Below are 17670 nucleotides of genomic sequence, written 5' to 3' on the forward strand. Positions count from 1 at the left end.
GAATCCACAAATCACAGCCTTTTAGCTATCTATTTGTTGGCTAATAGTTTGGATACAATTGTCATATTGTTGTGATTTCACGGGTTGTTCTGAACGAGCGAAGTACCTGTGTTGGAAATGTATCAGATTCCAATACTTCGGGATTCATTGGTGATGATGCCAAAATCCGTCCCTGTGATCGAGCGGCTGGTAGAGCTCCGCCGTTTATCGAAAATTTAATAAATTACTGATTATAATTAAATTTCTGGATTCGATTAAAATATTTTGGCCAATATATAGTCCTTTTTTCTTTTTTTTTGAGGTTTGTCCAAGCTGACACTCGATACCCATGTCAGGTTTCGACACTAGTACCCGTAGTGATGCAACATAGCGCATCACCCAAGGTTTCTTGCTGACTTTTCTTCCTACTTTTCTACAAATCCAGACTATCTTTCAAATTATTGTAAACTACCTACCTACATAAAGACTTCAAAAAAATAAATAATAAATAAACTACCTAGATACCCCGGTGTTCAGATTTTTAAATGAGCATTGTCCTAATCATGACCTAAGACTAATTACATTATCATTTACCACTAATCTTCTAACTCTTCTTAGATCTGCTTGAAATTTTGTCAATCCTCACCTCTACCATGGTGTTGGAACTGTCCGCGAAAGTTCGAGGAAGGGTCATCCTGCTGAGGGCAACATAGCGATTGACAACGGCAGTTGACGGCAACCTTATGTTTGTTGAGATATGGTGAAAAAAAGAGAGAATATTCTGCCTCTCCTCAGCAGATCTTCCTAACAAGCTCTCAAATAGGAAAAGGCAAATGATATCAGCACAACCATGTTTTATTAATTGCACAAACTCAGCTTTAACTTTTCTTTTTTTAATTGGCTTTTGAGAGCTTTTTGGGAACTGTAATGATCTTTGACAGCTCTTTAAATAATAAAAAGACAAGATGAGTTAGTGCAAATATCAAAACAGCTCACACGGGTTGTCCTGAATTCTGATATCATTTCCCTAGGAAAATTTTATCAATAGTAAGTAATTACAGCATGCAAGAAATAGTACTCACGGCAAGAACTAAAAAGACACCAAAAAGACAGAATGTCCACCCTTGTTCAAGGGTTTTGTTAACCCCTTAATCCCTAATTAAATTTATTGTAGACCTACATCTTCAGTGCACCTCATAAAATAACAAGCACACCTCTAGTTTGGTTTGCGTACTGTTTTCTTGAAATAAATGAAGGTAAATGTCTGTACTCTGTTTGTTTCAATAATGGCACTCCTTTCAAGCTATCTATTTTGTTCTTATAGGCTATTACAAAGTTACATAAGGCTATCAAGTATCAACAACCAGCAAAAAAAAGTGTTTAATAGAGTGAGAATCCACAACCGAATCGAAGGATTGAGAACATAAAGAAAGGAAAATGATACATTTGACCCCTTTTTACTAAGGACAGCCCCATATGGTGTATAATAGTAGTAAGAAATACTCTAGAAGGGGCTGTCCCAAGTAAAAAAAGGGGGGCGAATGTATCACCTCCCTAAATAAGAAAATTCTATAAAACCTCGACCTGTGTGATATTTGCCATTGATTTTAGTGCAATGTGTAAGGGCGTTGGGATGGGGAAAGATGGTGCCCAATGAGTGCTCTCTCAGTCCTTGCCGTTGTACTGTCGGAATCAGGCACTGGCATTTTGTTCTGATTGTTCCTGATTTGGAGAGGTGCAGAATTCAAAGGTCAATGATATTAACACCACCATGTTTTGATAATTGTGCTAACCCACCTTGTCTCTTATTACTTAACCATTTGTCGTCCAAGGTTAATACAATTTCCAAAAACTCTTCGAAGCCAATTTCAAAAGAAAGACAAGATTCTAGGTCTTTTATTACTTAAGAGCACTCGTTTAAGGAGCATTAAAAGCTCTTTTTTCCTCGTTTTTAGATGGCAGCCCCTCCTTTCCCACTTTTCATTAAATGCCTACTACTTTTTTCAACATCAAGAGAAGATTGAAGCTTTAGAGGGGTGTCTATACCAAAAACTCCTTTCTATTATTAGCATAGTTAAATAGTAAGAATAATTGCTTTGATATCCACACTCCTCAAAAGCCTCTCTTATCTAACCCTACCTATTAAAGAGAGAAGTGCCCATATCAAAACAAAAGTGGGTCTCCCATATATATAGCTGGATAATATTCTACCGGAGTCAAAGGTGAGCCCAGAGACGGAGATAAGGGGGGTCTAGGGGGGGCACTCCCCCCCCCCCCCCCCCCTCCTCATTTTTTGCCGAATTTTTTTCTGCATTTAGGGTTTGGATAGGTCCAATTTAGGAAGCCGAATTTTTGTTCCCTTTTTCCTGAATGAAAAGTTAGCGGCCTAGTGGGAGGGCTTTTGGTCCCAATAGACCTGTCACGCGGGTTGCGGGTCAAAATGACCCGCATTCCTACGGGTCAGCAACCAGGTGACCCATACCCTGTGCGGGTGGGTCGGGTCAACCCGCGGGTTACCCGTATGTTTTTCCAAAACACAGTTTTTATTGGGCGGTGATAAATTCATCCCCTTCTATATATGAATTCACCCCCTAATTTTCAAAATGGACGGTACAGCCTACACCATAGGATGATCCAAACCGTCCATTGATGGGCCACAACGTAAATAGACCGTGCCCCAAAAATATTGCCATAGGATGATCTCAACCGTTCGATCTATAGAAGTTTCCATATTTTCAGACCCTCTTTAGATCGGAGGGTTAGAATCATCCTATGCTAATGATTTTTTGGCCACAACCTATATACATTATGGCCCATCAAATGCACGGTTTGGATCATCCTATGGTATGGGCTGTACCTTCTAATCATCAATTTTGAAAAATAGGGAGTGTATTCATGCATAGTAAATTAGTAATGCTCATGAGCTGCTGGAAGTTGGGAGTTCTCAAAAAGTGAGATGCTGTTAGAAGGGCCGATTTCCAAACACAAGTGCACTATTCCAGCTCAAAAAGTGAGATGCTCTTAGCCCTTGATCTCATTTTCTATTTTAAAATAAAAAATGTTAAAAAAATCCTAAAAATCGCGGGTGCCCGCGGGTTGACCCGATCCGACTCGTGTTTTTGCGGGTTGGGTCACCGGCGGATCGGTTTTGGCGGGTCACTAAAACCCCGACCAGTGCCCGCAAATTTGCGCATGGGTTGGGTCGACCCGCGGGCACAGGTCGCGTTTGCCAGGTCTAGGTCCCGATGTCCCATTCGTTCTACAAAATAAGAGGATGCGGTTTTTGTGCCTAAACGAGAAGTTTCCGGTTTCAAATATAGGGGATGACATATTTGACCCTTTTATTACTTGGGACAACCCACTTTAGTGTAAAAGATGAGTCATAAATGCACTGGACCGGGTTGTAAAAAGTAAAAAAATGGACCAAAAACCTATCGTCATTATTTTCCATTTTTTCTAGTTGTGACGGGCTGATGGGTGGCAGTACAAACCCATAATTTTCAAAATGTACGGTGCAGCCCACTCCATAGGATGATCCAAACCATCCATTTATTGGGCCACAATGTAAATAGGTTGCGCCCCAAAAATCATTTCCGTAGGATGATCATATCCCTCCGATCCATAGCAAACTTCAATAGATCGAGGGTTCAGGATCATCCTATGGATCGGAGGGTTATGATCAGCGTATGGACATGATTTTTGGGGCACAACCTATTTACATTGTGGCCCAACAAATGGACGGTTTGGAACATCCTATGGAGTGGGCCAAACCGTACATTTTGAAAAATACGGGTGTGTATGGCCACCCATCACATGATTTCTCTTCTACCCCTTTCCCTGAATTTCCACCCTTTTGTTTGTCTTTTCCTAAACTAACTCTATTATCAAGGAAAAATTAGGGGTGAAAATGTAGTCATTTAAAAAACCGATGTCTTTTCCTAAACTAAACCGTTGGAAATGAACGATTTGGAGCATCATACAAGTGGGGCCCATTAGGTAGGTGACAGGATCAATGGTGACTATCACTTAAGTTCATGTATGTGCAAGCATGATAAAACACATCAAGCCAGAAGCCCAGAAGTATATCAACACTATAATAAATCCTAAAAGGGCGGGCTGAAGATCTAAAAGTACCCAATCAAGGTGTTCTCCACTGGTTGATTATCTAATGAATTGAAATCAAACCTATAATGAATATATATATATATATATATATATATATATATATATATATATATATATATATATATATATATATATATATGAGAATAATAGGGTTCCTGCGCTTAACCTCAGAAACGTTACCTGCGGTGAAGTGTTATACCCCCTTCCATTGGCTGATAGATGTGGGGCCAGTTGCGCTACAGATCTTAAAACGAAAAACCAAAAAAGACAGTCGAGCCCTCCTTTTTTCACTTACAAAAATAAAATGACATTCGCATCCTTTTTACATTTTAACATTTTCTCTGAATCGTGTCTCTCTCTCGCTTGAGAGAAACCCAAAACTGAAGCTAGGGTTTCTGGATCGAGCTTCTCTCCCCCTTCGTCCAAGGTTCTCCTCTTCCCTCTTCGTCCAAGGTTCTCCTCCGGAGAAACCCAAAACCCAAAAAAGACAGTCGAGCCCCCCTCTTCCCTCTTTCCTTCGCTGCCGGATCGAGCTTCTCTCCCCCATCGTCTCTCCCACACGAGCTTCTCTGCTGATTTTGGAGAAAACCCCCACAAAGGTCAGTCCTCTCTTCTTCAACCCTTTTGGATTTCGATTTTTTTCTTGGGTGGAAAGAGTAAACCCATAAATAAAAACCCAGAAATCTAAGCATCAGGGATTTCGATTTTTTCTTCATTTTTATCTCTGGGTTTACATTCCAGCATAAGCTGAGATTGTGGGTCTCCAATGAAAAGTTATTTTGGGTTACGATTTCTTGATTTTTTTCTTGCTTTAAATTTCTGGGTTTCAATTTTTTCTGCTTCTCTTTCTCTTCCAATCGGTTTAAAATTTTTTACATTCTAGTCCCCCTCAAATCATAAAAGGAAAAAGCAAAAATGAAAGCGAGCGTTTATCTGGTTCTCCTTGTTCCCTGTCCCTCTTCATCCACGGCTCGGAGGCTCGCAAAACCCTAGGGCTTCTTCACTTCTCCTCTTCTACGTACGAAGGAGAGCAGATAGAGGTGATTTTCAGCCGTAGATCTTATGCCCTTTCTTCGTCTTTCCCAATCCAAAACGAAAGCGAAGGTCAGTCCTCTCTTTCCCTACTTCTACTTTGCTATTTTTCCTTTTTTTGTTGAGATTAGGGCTGTTGTTTTCATTCATTTTTTCCCTTTAAACCTCTAATTTTAGGGAGTTCTTTAGGGTTTTCTGTTTGAGGGTTCTATTTTTAGGGTTTATGGTTGTTGTTTTCAAGATTCTTTTCAGTTTTTTGAGGATATATATTTGTGTGGGCACATAGTGTAGTATTTTGTTTGGGATTTTGAGAGCCAATTGATGAGAATTGTGTGCGCATCATCCTACAGGGGGTGCAAATTTATCATCTCCCTTTTTAAAATTCTCATACTTTCGATTATTTTATGATAATTGTTTCAGATGGGATGTTAGTATGATGGACAAACTTCCACAGTATTTGATGAGTATGATACAATAATCCCCCTTCATTGATACAATTGGGTTCAAAGTACTTAAGATGTTGGCAAAAAGTGGATCTTTAGCTCAAATGGTAGAGCACTTGGGAGAGAGAGCATGACCCCAATTTTTCTCAAGAGGATGGTGGTTCGAATCCACCAAGATCCTTAACTTTGTCTCACCCACTGATTATTTGTGTATTCTAGAGGAAAAAAAAATCATTGATTGGTTTGTAGATAACCATTTACTGCCGAGTCAGTCTACGCATTGGGTGTGATGCTTTATGGGAGAGTTCAAACTTCAGAAGTCCTGATGATAAGTGTAAAGAAATTATGCAGGATTAGCATGGAAAGAACAAATGGAAATAGAAAAAACAGATTATCTTAATTGTAATTGGTTGGCACAATCTCAAATGATATTTGATCCGTTACACACATTGATAATAAAATTGGGCCCATTCATTAGTTTCTTCCATGTTTTCCTTCATGTAAGGTGCGTTTTCCTTCATGTAATTTACTCAGGAACTTTACCCAACATTTTTTAAGTGCATAATGTAATTTACTCACGCCCAAGTTGCACCCCTACCGGGGAAGCATGTTTCCAAATTTTGGGAAGTGCTTGTCCCAATTTTTTAAATTTTTTTAAAGAAACTTTTCTTTCCTATCCCCAAATATACGAATTTTGAAGAGAGAATTTGATGGGTTTTTTTTCCGCTTATCTAAGGACTGTAATTTCTAACAGTGTTCCTTTAAAAGAACACAATTGAGGCGGGTTGTATGTTTGGAAGCTCAGAGAAGCCATTGGCTAAACAACTACTCACTCCCTCTTAGGTTCTTCCAGCTCCAAGCTTCCTCACCACTTAGTAAACTAAAATTCCATGGAACAAAATTTTATGAAATGATCCTAGCCGTGAGTGTGGAATTTTCACAAAATCTAAACTTTTAAGAGGCAATATATTTGAAGGGGAATTGGTTATTAAATGTAGAAGAGGCGAAGGATTCAATCAATTAGGTTATAACAACAGCTTTGTTAATGTGTTAACTGATACAGATAGTTTGAAAGACAAAATGGAGCAGCACACTTGGTAATGGAATTCTCTTGATAATGTGTTTAGCTTTCATCCGTACATGTTCATCACTTGAGCGGCAAACGTTCTAACAGAATTCTCCCTTTCAACAACGTTATCCAATAATTCATAAAGGGAATGAAACTCAGGACAAAACTAAGACACAGAATTGGATAAAATCCCTAAATTATAATGATGAAGTTCCTTATATCAAACAGATGACATTGAAAGCATAGATATAAAAGTTTTTATCAATTGACAGAGCATGGATATTGCTAGACCTTTCACTGCATGCTTCATTTCAAATTCCTTCTGAAAAACAGCACTACCAGACTTCCACTACTCCAATTGAAATCCAACTGAGGGCAAAAACTATCACTGCTGAAAAACTCACCTTCGATGGTAATTCCTTCGCAAAATCCTCAATATGCAGACAATTTGAATTCAACATTCCAGAGAGTACCATTACACAAACAAAAGAGTAATAAACCTGCACTTTCGAAGAAATCCTTGCAACTCACAAGGATAATGAATGAAGATTAAGGGGGAAAAGTTTGAACTCAAGCTGATATTGTTCTCTTGTTGAGTGTCTAGTTCGACACCAGCTGTCTGTGTATTGAATGATCAATTTCACATAGGAAGCTCCATAATCTGTTTTCACTATTCTACTAATGAAATCACATTGTCTTTTACACAAGATATCTTCAAAAATTAAGATACCCTCTTGAAGGGTAGTCAACTAAGCATGTACAGACAAAAACATAGGGTAGACAAATATATCTAAAATACTCTCATTGAGTTCAAACTGTATAAAATGTAAAACCTGTTGAAAGTTAATTACAGAATGTCAAAAGATGTACAAATTGGATTCTCTCTACTCTAAATTATACAAAACAACTTGCTAATCCACTAATCCGAGTCATTTTCATTGAAATAGCCTTCAAGGAGCCTTCAAAACCAACCCTCAACCAGCCTTGGAGCTTCATCACCCATTCCATGCCACTTGTACTACCTGCATTGAGAAAAAAACCAGGAAAAAATATTATTACTCTCTAATCAACAGGTTGTACATTTCAATGGTTCTCAAATTCTAAAACATACAGGGATTAAATAGAAATCTAATAATGGACTCAAATTTACATTGTAAAACCTAATAATCAGTTTTGGAGTAAACAATCTGTTTTTTTTTTAGTACAAGCGACTAAAAATAAATTTGAGCATAAATCAATGGTTCTCAAAATCCAAAACAAAGTAGCAAGATCACATACCTAGCTAAATAAGCAATATTAGGATGCAATATCTTCTTCTTCCTCTTCCTCTTCCTCCTCCCCCTCCTCCCTTGTACTCATCTCCTCCATTATACGCATCTATAGGCAGTAATAAACATTAACTCACATGGTTTAAAAATTTACAACATAAAAGAAGACAATCTTTACATTTGTAAATTTTTTTTAAAAAAAAGCCTCCAAACCTTCTGTTTCTTTCGTTTTTGTTCGTCCTTAACTTTCTTCTCACAAGTTGTCAAATAATGACCCATTTTCCCACAATAAGAGCACTTCCGTTTCTTTCGTTCTTCTTGGGAGGTCTCTGTTGAAGATTTCATCTGTGAAGCAATCTTCGGGCGGCCCTTGGTCTTCACAACTGGTGGGTCTCGGATAGTTATCTTCGGTATTTGACTACAAACAAAGTTTGACTACACTTGGCTGCCAATGATTTCTGACTGACTTTGCTTCTCTTTCTTCTTTTGATCGACTTCCGCCAACAATGCATCACACATTTCTTCCATCTTGTTGAAAAGAGTCTCATCATTATAAGATTCCTCGTCCAGTATTCGTTGTTTTGCCTTTAGACACCACCTCCTTAACGGGGTTACGCCATTTTTCCTACCTTGTTCCCTTGTAGGAACTTTACCCAACACTTGATATCGTGCATCAACTGTCCATCTCCTAAGTATGAACCCTCAGGAATAACAATTAAACACTTTTTCTCGAATATTTTAAGTATATGTCTGCATAATATGCCTGAAGTCTCGAACATCACGCAGTCACAAGTCGCACTTACACATTCGGCATCGCTATATAGAACAATATGTCCTTTTTTGGTTTCAAAATCACCATCCATGCATACTACATTGTATGTTGTGACATTCCCATCCTTACTAAGCTTCTTACACCAATAATCATAACTTCTCTTAAGCTCCGCCTGAAATAGCCCAAAAATAGCCCTTGTATAGTATTTTCCAGCCTCCTTTTCCAATGGGCTTAATGTTATCATTGTAGCCTTTGAATTTTTCGACTTAAAATCTTCCTCTGTTTCCTTCCTACGACGGTCAGCAAGTGCTTTCTCGTATTACTCTAGGAAATCATGCAGAGAAGTCTTTTGGTTTACAAAACCATCGAAGTAAGCATTCATGCTTTCACTGCGCTGACTAGAAGTCACGCCTGCAGTGAAAGTACCTCGCCAATATGCTGGCACCCAATGAATCCTAAGCTCCCACATCTTGGAAAGCCAATGCTTCTCATCAATCTTATGCTTCTCAACTAATTTAGCCCATTCAATCTCACATTCATTTATTTCATTTGAGTAAAACCAACGATTGTAGTCTTTCAGAGACTCACTCTCTGCCTCTCTCATTGTTGCAACATTCTCAACTAAGTGCCTGCCAATGTGCCACAAACAGAATCGGTGACGAGTATTTGGGAATACAGTCTTAATCGCATTCCGCATTGCCCCATCCATATCAGTAATGATAGCTCCTGGAGCTTTTCCATACATGCATGTGAGCCACTGCTCAAATAACCAGGTGAATGTCTCCTCGGTCTCATCAGCTAGGAGTGCACATCCGAACAGGATAGACTGCCTATGATGGTTGCTTCTGTAAATGGTGCGAAAGGCATTAATATCGGTTGGTCTTGTACGTCACATCGAACACAATAACATCACTAAAGGTAATGTAAGAATCTCTCACCCTTGCATCCGCCCAGAACATGGACCTCATCGTCCCATCTATGTCTAACTCCATAGAAAAAAAGAAGTCTGGGTCTTCAGCTCGTCTCCGCAGAAAATGGTTGGCCACATTGACAGCGTCTTGGCCCATATTGCTCTTCCTCTTTACTTTCAAATGGGATTGCACCTGGTTCGTTGAAAGAACACCTAGGTCTCTATCAGATACAACGTTAACACTCTTCACGATACCAGCAGGCATCATCCCTATGCCATGGAAAGAATTTATCAAATTCTTAACAGTCTCTGTCTTATGGAGTTGGTTATGAGAACGATGTAGGGATCTTCTAAGAGGAGAGGTAAGTTCATGGCAATGTTTATCGTGAAAGGTTGTTACTAACCACTTCTTATCTCTTAATTTTATGACCATCCTCGCTTCACAACCAACTCTGAGAATGCGACGTTCTTTTACTTCCTTACCAGTACTTCTCTTGTCATTTGGATATTTTTTCCCTCCTTCTCACATATGTATAACCTAGAAATCACATCTCCCGTTACCTTTGACTTGGTTGTACTGGATTTTCGTACTCCAAAACCTTTAGCCAAACCATACGCATTATAATACTGATATGCATCCTCACATCTGTCAAATACCTGGCCAAGAAAATGCTTATTTTCTACCGTCTCCTCGTCATTCCCATTACTGTCAACATCTATTGCATTATCTTCACCCCCATCCTCTAAAATTAACCTATTTGCATCTATGTCACTGATAGTTAAGCCGCAAGATTGCGACACAGTGTCATTGACAAAATATGAGGACGTGGCACCAACATCTTCGATATGAAACTCACAACCATGTGATGAAGAATCAGTCATTTTAGGTACCTTAAGACAACAATGCGCACAAGGAAACAAAAATCACGCAACAGAACCCCAGAATTCATATAACCAGCTAATTCAAAGAAGAAAAAAAAGGATGAAACAAAATAGAGAAAAAAGAAGAAGAAATCTAGAAATAAAAGCCAATAAGAAATTGAAACCCAGAAATTAAAAACAAGAAAAAAATCAAGAAATCGTAACCCAAAATAACTTTTCATTAGAGACCCACAATCTCAGCTTATGCTGGAATGTAAACCCAGAATAAACCCAACCCTAGAGGTAAAAAAAAAAAAAATAGAGTAAAGAAAGAGAGGACTGACCTTTTTGGGTCGAAGAAGAGGACGAATCTGTTGTTTGGGTTGAAGAAGAGGCACAAACCCTAGCTCCTTCGTTGGGAACCGCAAAAACCCTAGATTGTTTTTTCATTTGGAAGAGAAAGAGAAGCAGAAATATGTTAGCGCATTTTTCCTTTTATGATTTGAGGGGGACTAGGATGTAAAAAATTTAAAACCGATTGGAAGAGAAAGAGAAGCAGAAAAAATTGAAACCCAGAAATTTAAAACAAGAAAAAAATCAAGAAATCGTAACCCAAAATAACTTTTCATTGGAGACCCACAATCTCAGCTTATGCTGGAATGTAAACCCAGAGATAAAAACGAAGAAAAAATCGAAATCCCTGATGCTTAGATTTCTGGGTTTTTATTTATGGGTTTACTCTTTCCACCCAAGAAAAAAATCGAAATCCAAAAGGGTTGAAGAAGAGAGGACTGACCTTTGTGGGGGTTTTCTCCAAAATCAGCAGAGAAGCTCGTGTGGGAGAGACGATGGGGGAGAGAAGCTCGATCCGGCAGCAAAGGAAAGAGGGAAGAGGGAGAACCTTGGACGAAGAGGGAAGAGGGAAGAGGGGGGCTCGACTGTCTTTTTTGGGTTTTGGGTTTCTCCGGAGGAGAACCTTGGATGAAGAGGGAAGAGGAGAACCTTGGACGAAGGGGGAGATAAGCTCGATCCAGAAACCTTAGCTTCAGTTTTGGGTTTCTCTTGAGCGAGAGAGAGACACGATTTAGAGAAAATGTTAAAATGTAAAAAGGATGCGAATGCCATTTTATTTTTGTAAGTGAAAAAAGGAGGGCTCGACTGTCTTTTTTGGTTTTTCATTTTAAGATCTGTAGCGCAACTGGCCCCACATCTATCAGCCAATGGAAGGGGGTATAACACTTCACCGCAGGTAACGTTTCTGAGGTTAAGCGCATGAACCTTATCCTATATATATATATATATATATATATATATATATATATATATGAGTTAAGTGTTTCTAGTCGGTAGTGTAGATAAGCATATCTACTCCACCATGTTTAACAGCCGTCGGATTATAAGTGTATCTATCCAAACCGTTGAAGATATAATAATAGAAGGTGGGTTTTAAACAACAGAAACACGATGCAGCCATCCTCTTCTCCGAAGTTGGGTTTTGGGTTTCCGACCGACGCATCCCTCTTCTCCCTCGCTGAGTTTTGGGTTTCCGACCGACGCACGCCTCCCTCTCTCCCTCGAGGTAAGCTTCGAACCACCACTTTTTTTTTCTTTTTAACCCATTTCTGTTGGGTTTTTTTTGTTTTCAAACCCATTTCTGTTGGGTTTAATGTTTTGAAACCCACATAAAACCCACCCAATATAAACCCTCGGTTTTTTGAAACCCATTTCCAAAAAAACCGAGGGTTTCTATTGCCTTTGAAATGGGATTCATTTGGGTTTAAGCTTTGGATCACCAATAGAAACCCATTTCTGTTGGGTTTAAGCTTTGGATCACCAATAGAAACCCATTTCTGTTGCTTTGGCCGGCAGAAACCCACATAAAACCCAATACAAACCCTCGGTTTTTTGAAACCCATTTCCAAAAAAAACGAGGGTTTCTATTGCCTTTGAAATGGGTTTCTATTGGGTTTTTTGTTTGGAAACCCATTTCCAAAAAAACCGATTTTCCAATTTGGGTTTCTGTTGGGTTTTATTTTTTCAAACCCATTTCTGTTGGGTTTCTGTTGTTTTGAAACCCATCTAGATCACCACTTTTCCATTGGGTTTTTTTTTTAAATTTTGAAACCCATTTCAAAAAAAACCCTTTTAAAGAAAATAATTGAATTTTCTCTTTTCAAGCCAGATGTTCTGTCCAAATTTCTATATTGTTTGTATGAGTCTTAAATCATTGTTGTATTTGTTATTAAAAGGTGCTGAAGTTGTATGTATGTGATGGATAGTAATGTGTCGCAAATTTCTGGGCATTTGATTGATGAAGTCGACTGTAATGGTTTAGTTGTGGTTGATGACAATGAAGTTGATGGCAATCAATTAGATATGTTGAATGAGGGGGAAATTCCGAATGAGGGTGTTGTAGGTTATGTTGATAACGACGAGGGGTGTAGTGGTGTCGTTACTACGCCTAATAAGGATGATGGAGGGACAAGTGTAGCTAATGAACCCTTTCTTAATCAGCAGTTTGAAACCCCAGAAGCTGCGTACGAGTTCTATAATGTTTATGGTTTGGCTGCAGGGTTTGGTGTACGGAAAGCCAAGACCAATAAGTCAAAGAAAAATTTGGAATTGATAACGAGGAGATTTGTTTGTGAGAGAGAGGGTTTCAAAAATACTAAAGACAAGAGACAGATAGGAAAAGAAGTGAAGTTACGCCGCTCTGTAAGAGAGGGCTGTGAGGCACAGTTGGAGATTAAAAAGAGAAAAGAGAAGTGGGTTGTGACTAGTTTTGAACCCAAACATTGTCATGATCTGACCTCTCCTACCAGAAGAGGAATGCATCGTTCACATAATAAATTCGTGAAGAATATGGTTTGTAAGAATTTGATGGAGAAGCTCAGTGACCATGGGGTTAAGCCTTGTAACATTGCTAGGGTGTGTACTTCGGCATCTGGTGGTGGCAGTGGCGTCACAGCAAATCAGGTGGTGTCCCATTTGAGGGTACGTAGGCGTAACAATATGGGGCAAGAAGCATTCCTAATAGCTCGATAGTTCCATGAGAAACAAGCTGAAGATCCAAATTTTTATTTTGCGATGGAGATGGATGACATTGGGAACTTGAGATCTATGTTTTGGGCAGATTCAAGGGCGAGGAATGCTTACCTCACCTTCGCTGACGTAATTGTATTCGATGTCACATACAAGACGAATAGGTTTCTGATGCCATTCGCACCATTCACTGGAGTTAACCACCACAGGCAGTCTACTCTATTCGGATGCGCGTTGCTAGTAGATGAGAAAGAGGACACATTTACATGGTTATTTCAACAATGGTTGAAATGTATGTTTGGGGTAGCTCCGGGTTGTATAATTACAGATATGGATGTGGCGATGAGAAATGCTATTAGAAATGTTTTTCCGAAAACCCGTCATAGGTTTTGCTCGTGGCACATTCATAGGCATCTGATTGAGCATTGTGCAGGCATGCGAGATTCTGAATCTGACTTCTGTAAGGATTATAATAGGTGGTTTTATAAGAGAGAAATACCCGATTGTGAGAAAGAATGGGAAAATTTCATGGATAAATATGGGATTTCTGAAAACAATTGGCTAGCGAAAATGTGGGAGCTACGAAGTCATTGGGTGCCAGCGTATTTTAGAGAGACTTTCATTGCTGGCATGACTTCTAGTTCACGTAGAAAGCATAAATTCATTCTTTGATGGATATGTTAATCAGAGCACTACTCTACCAGAATTTGTGAAACAATATGCTAAGGCGCTTGCTAATCGTCGTAAAAAAGAATCTGAAGAAGATTTCAGGACTAAATCTTCAAATGCTGTTTTGATTTCAAGGAACAAACTGGAAGCACAAGGTGAGAAATGTTATACGAGGACAATGTTTAACATTTTCCAATCGGAGTTTAAGGATAGCAACGACTGTTGGTATGACTTATTGGGTGAGAATGGCAATGTCACAGAATACAGTGTTGGATTGAGTGATGAGGAGCCTTGGAAATGGTGCAAAGTTGTCTATGAAGAATCTGACGAAGGTGTAAAGGCCACATGTGCGTGTGCGAAGTTTGAGACGGTAGGGATTTTATGCAAACATATCATTCGCATAATGTCCCTGAAGCGTTTAAGTTGCATTCCGGAGCGATATATCCTAAATAGGTGGACAATTGGGGCAAGATTTCATGTAGATGGTAGGGTGGCCATAGGCGAAGATGATAATGATGAAGTAACTCCAGTTGAGAAATGGTACATACTATCAAAGTGTCAGAGAGTAGTAGAAGTACTTGAGAGCAGAAAAACTGTTTACAAGAAGATGGATGAGACTTTAGATGCGTGGCTGGAGGAATGTGAACAGGAGAAGAGAGAGAAGCAAAATGCGTTGTCAAGTAGTGGCAGCAAAGTGCAATCTAATTTTATAACTGAATCCCTTGATATATCTATTCGCGACCCCCTAGTTGTGAAAACCAAGGGTCGGCCGAAAGCTGCATCACGGTTTAAGTCTCCGTTGGAGGTCTCCCAATCCGAATTAAAGAAACGGACATGTAAAAAATGTGGAGGAAAAGGCCACTATTCAACAACCTGTAACAAAAAGAAAAAGGTTTGGACTTCTGCTTACTTATGTATTAATTTATAAATCACATGAGTTAACATATATCACTTATTTGTTCTTACTGTGTGTGTGCCAATAGATGACCACACCAAATTTTGAAGGCGAAGAAGGGGACCAACAACACGAAGAGGAGCGTATGGAAGATTGAAATAGGTTAGTGTATTTTCACATTGATAAGGGAGCCCATTTCTCTCTTTATGCATTTTCTCTTCTTAACTTGTCTGAGATGGGATCAATTATGTCTGTTTATTATATGCTTTGCTTGATTGGATGATGGAGAATCAGAATTTAGTGCCAGGATGCAATTCCTACCGTTAGATTGACCTTTCTTTGAATGGATTGTTGAGATAGTGATGGGGTGTAATTCTCAATTTCTCTCATAAATCTAAGACAATCCATACAGTTTGATTGAACGATAATTTTGCACGTCGGATGTGAATTAGGTGATTGATTTGATAACAACTACTATAATGAATAACATCTCTTTCTTTCTTGACTTGATCATTGTGTTTTGTTTGTCTTCTCTGTCAAGAAAATGTTAGCATTCTTTGAGAAGATATAATTTTGTCAAAAAAAAAAAAAAACTGAAATTCGATCTGTATTCAGGCCGTTGTGTCTGCGTTCTAACCGAGGCTTTGGGTTTTCCCTTAACTTTCCTACAATTTAGTCATACCCATCAATTAGAAAGTTTCTTTTCATCTAAGTGGTTAAAAGTCATTCAGGAAATGAACCACATGATGTCATGACCTAAGATTCAACCCCAGTATACTGCTCTCTCATGCAACAGCCGCCCCACGAAATTTTTGGCAACAAAACATCATTACATCACAAAACAGACAAAAATTCACACGATTAAAGCCTGAATCCTTATACAAGTGACAAAAATCCTAACTGACAAAAATTCTACTCTCACTTAGTACTTCGAAGGAAAAAGAAAAAAAAGAAGAAAACCACTATTACTACACAAACTTTATACATGGAATTTTCATTCTTTAGCATCATAACATCATTCTTAAGTTCGTTGTTGCAGTCTTTAAGCATGGAATTTTCAGTCTTCAGCATCATAACATCATTCTTAATTTCGTTGATGCGGTCTTTAACCATGGAATCTTCAATCTTCAGCATCGTTACATCATTCTCAAGAATGCTGATGCGGTCTTCCATCGTTCTGCCTTCGCGTCTATGGTGAAAACTCGACTCCCAGCCTGCCTCGTTCCCATCAAACGGAAGGTCAGCCCAGACGAAATATTTACACGTGTGGCCCTGCACGTTATTGACGCTGTTTAGAATTTCAACTTACCAAAAAAGTTATCAAAACAATGAATATCTCATCTGTAACTCAACTAGGTATCCAGCACATTTGAAGTATGGCCGGCCTTGGTTACGTGTAATTTTTCGAACTGCTGGCTTATTACAAAAACAATTTATGGCTGTTGGTTGTACGCCATGTGAGATGCCACTAGTGTTGCTTGAAGATGCCATGGTTGATGCTTCTGTAATTAAATAAAAAAGATTCCAGAGAGTAAAAGAATAATTTAAGCATAAAGCAACAGAACACCAATAGAAAAAAAAGAGGATTCACAGAGAGTAAATCCATTTAAAAAAAAAAACGATTTTTTGAACTTGTGATTTCAAAAGAGAGGACACATACTCAGGAAAGCTACAATACAACAAGTCATGAAGAAACATAAAGACAACGACTCAAGGAAGCAAGGATAAATGTTCCTATCATTGATCCATTAATGGACAGCATCCACAATGAAATTAACGTGTTGTTATTGCTTAGAGAAAAGAGACGATCTAAGAATGGAGATAACTTGAACAGTAGCAATTCACAATTACTAGCAATAATGGAGATACCTGCAATTATTTGCTATCTCAGAGGCAATAATGGAGATACCTGCGATTTAGATCTACACTCTAAACAGAAATTTCAGCAGAGGACACTCAATTGAATTGAAAAAACTGATATGGTTCAAGACTTATAAGCAGGAAAAGTGGTGATCTAGATGGGTTTCAAAACAACAGAAACCCAACAGAAATGGCTTTCAAAAAAAAAAAACCCAATTTCAAAGGCAATAGGAAATGGGTTTCAAAATAAATAAAAAAAACCCCAATAGAAACCCTCGGTTTTTTTTGAAATGGGTTTGAAAAAAAAAAACCACAGAAACCCAAATTGGAAAAGTGGTGAACAGAAATGGGTTTCAAAATAAAAAACCCAATTTCAAAGGCAATAGGAAATGGGTTTCCAAACAAAATAAAAAAAAACCCAATTTCAAAGGCACCAGAAACCCAACAGAAATTGGGTTTGAAAAAATAAAACCCAACAGAAACCCAAATTGGCAAATCGGTTTTTTTGGAAATGGGTTTCCAAACAAAAAACCCAATAGAAACCCATTTCAAAGGCAATAGAAACCCTCGTTTTTTTTGGAAATGGGTTTCAAAAAACTGAGGGTTTGTATTGGGTTTTAGCCGGCCAAAGCAACAGAAATGGGTTTCTATTGGTGATCCAAAGCTTAAACCCAACAGAAATGGGTTTCAACCCAAAAAACCCAAATGAATCCCATTTCAAAGGCAATAGAAACCCTCGGTTTTT

At 38.6% G+C, this 17670-nt stretch overlaps 2 protein-coding genes across 2 annotated transcripts; one reads left to right on the plus strand and one right to left on the minus strand.

Moving 5' to 3' along the window:
* Nucleotides 1–9554: 9554 nt before the first annotated feature.
* On the minus strand, nt 9555–10031 carry LOC143891772 (protein FAR1-RELATED SEQUENCE 3-like). Its single transcript, XM_077396304.1, has one exon. It carries the CDS (start codon nt 10029–10031, stop codon nt 9555–9557), a length of 477 nt encoding a protein of 158 aa, XP_077252419.1.
* Nucleotides 10032–13546: 3515 nt separating this feature from the next.
* On the plus strand, nt 13547–15229 carry LOC143891773 (protein FAR1-RELATED SEQUENCE 5-like). Its single transcript, XM_077396305.1, has 3 exons — nt 13547–14006; nt 14143–15062; nt 15154–15229. The coding sequence occupies exons 1-3, from the start codon at nt 13547–13549 to the stop codon at nt 15220–15222; spliced, it is 1449 nt and encodes a 482-aa protein (XP_077252420.1). The 3' UTR covers nt 15223–15229.
* Nucleotides 15230–17670: the final 2441 nt, after the last annotated feature.

The sequence above is a fragment of the Tasmannia lanceolata genome, unplaced genomic scaffold (genome assembly GCF_043159265.1).
Source record: "Tasmannia lanceolata isolate RefF3 unplaced genomic scaffold, GAP_Taslan_0.1 ptg000015l, whole genome shotgun sequence".
NCBI classification, from domain to species: domain Eukaryota; kingdom Viridiplantae; phylum Streptophyta; class Magnoliopsida; order Canellales; family Winteraceae; genus Tasmannia; species Tasmannia lanceolata.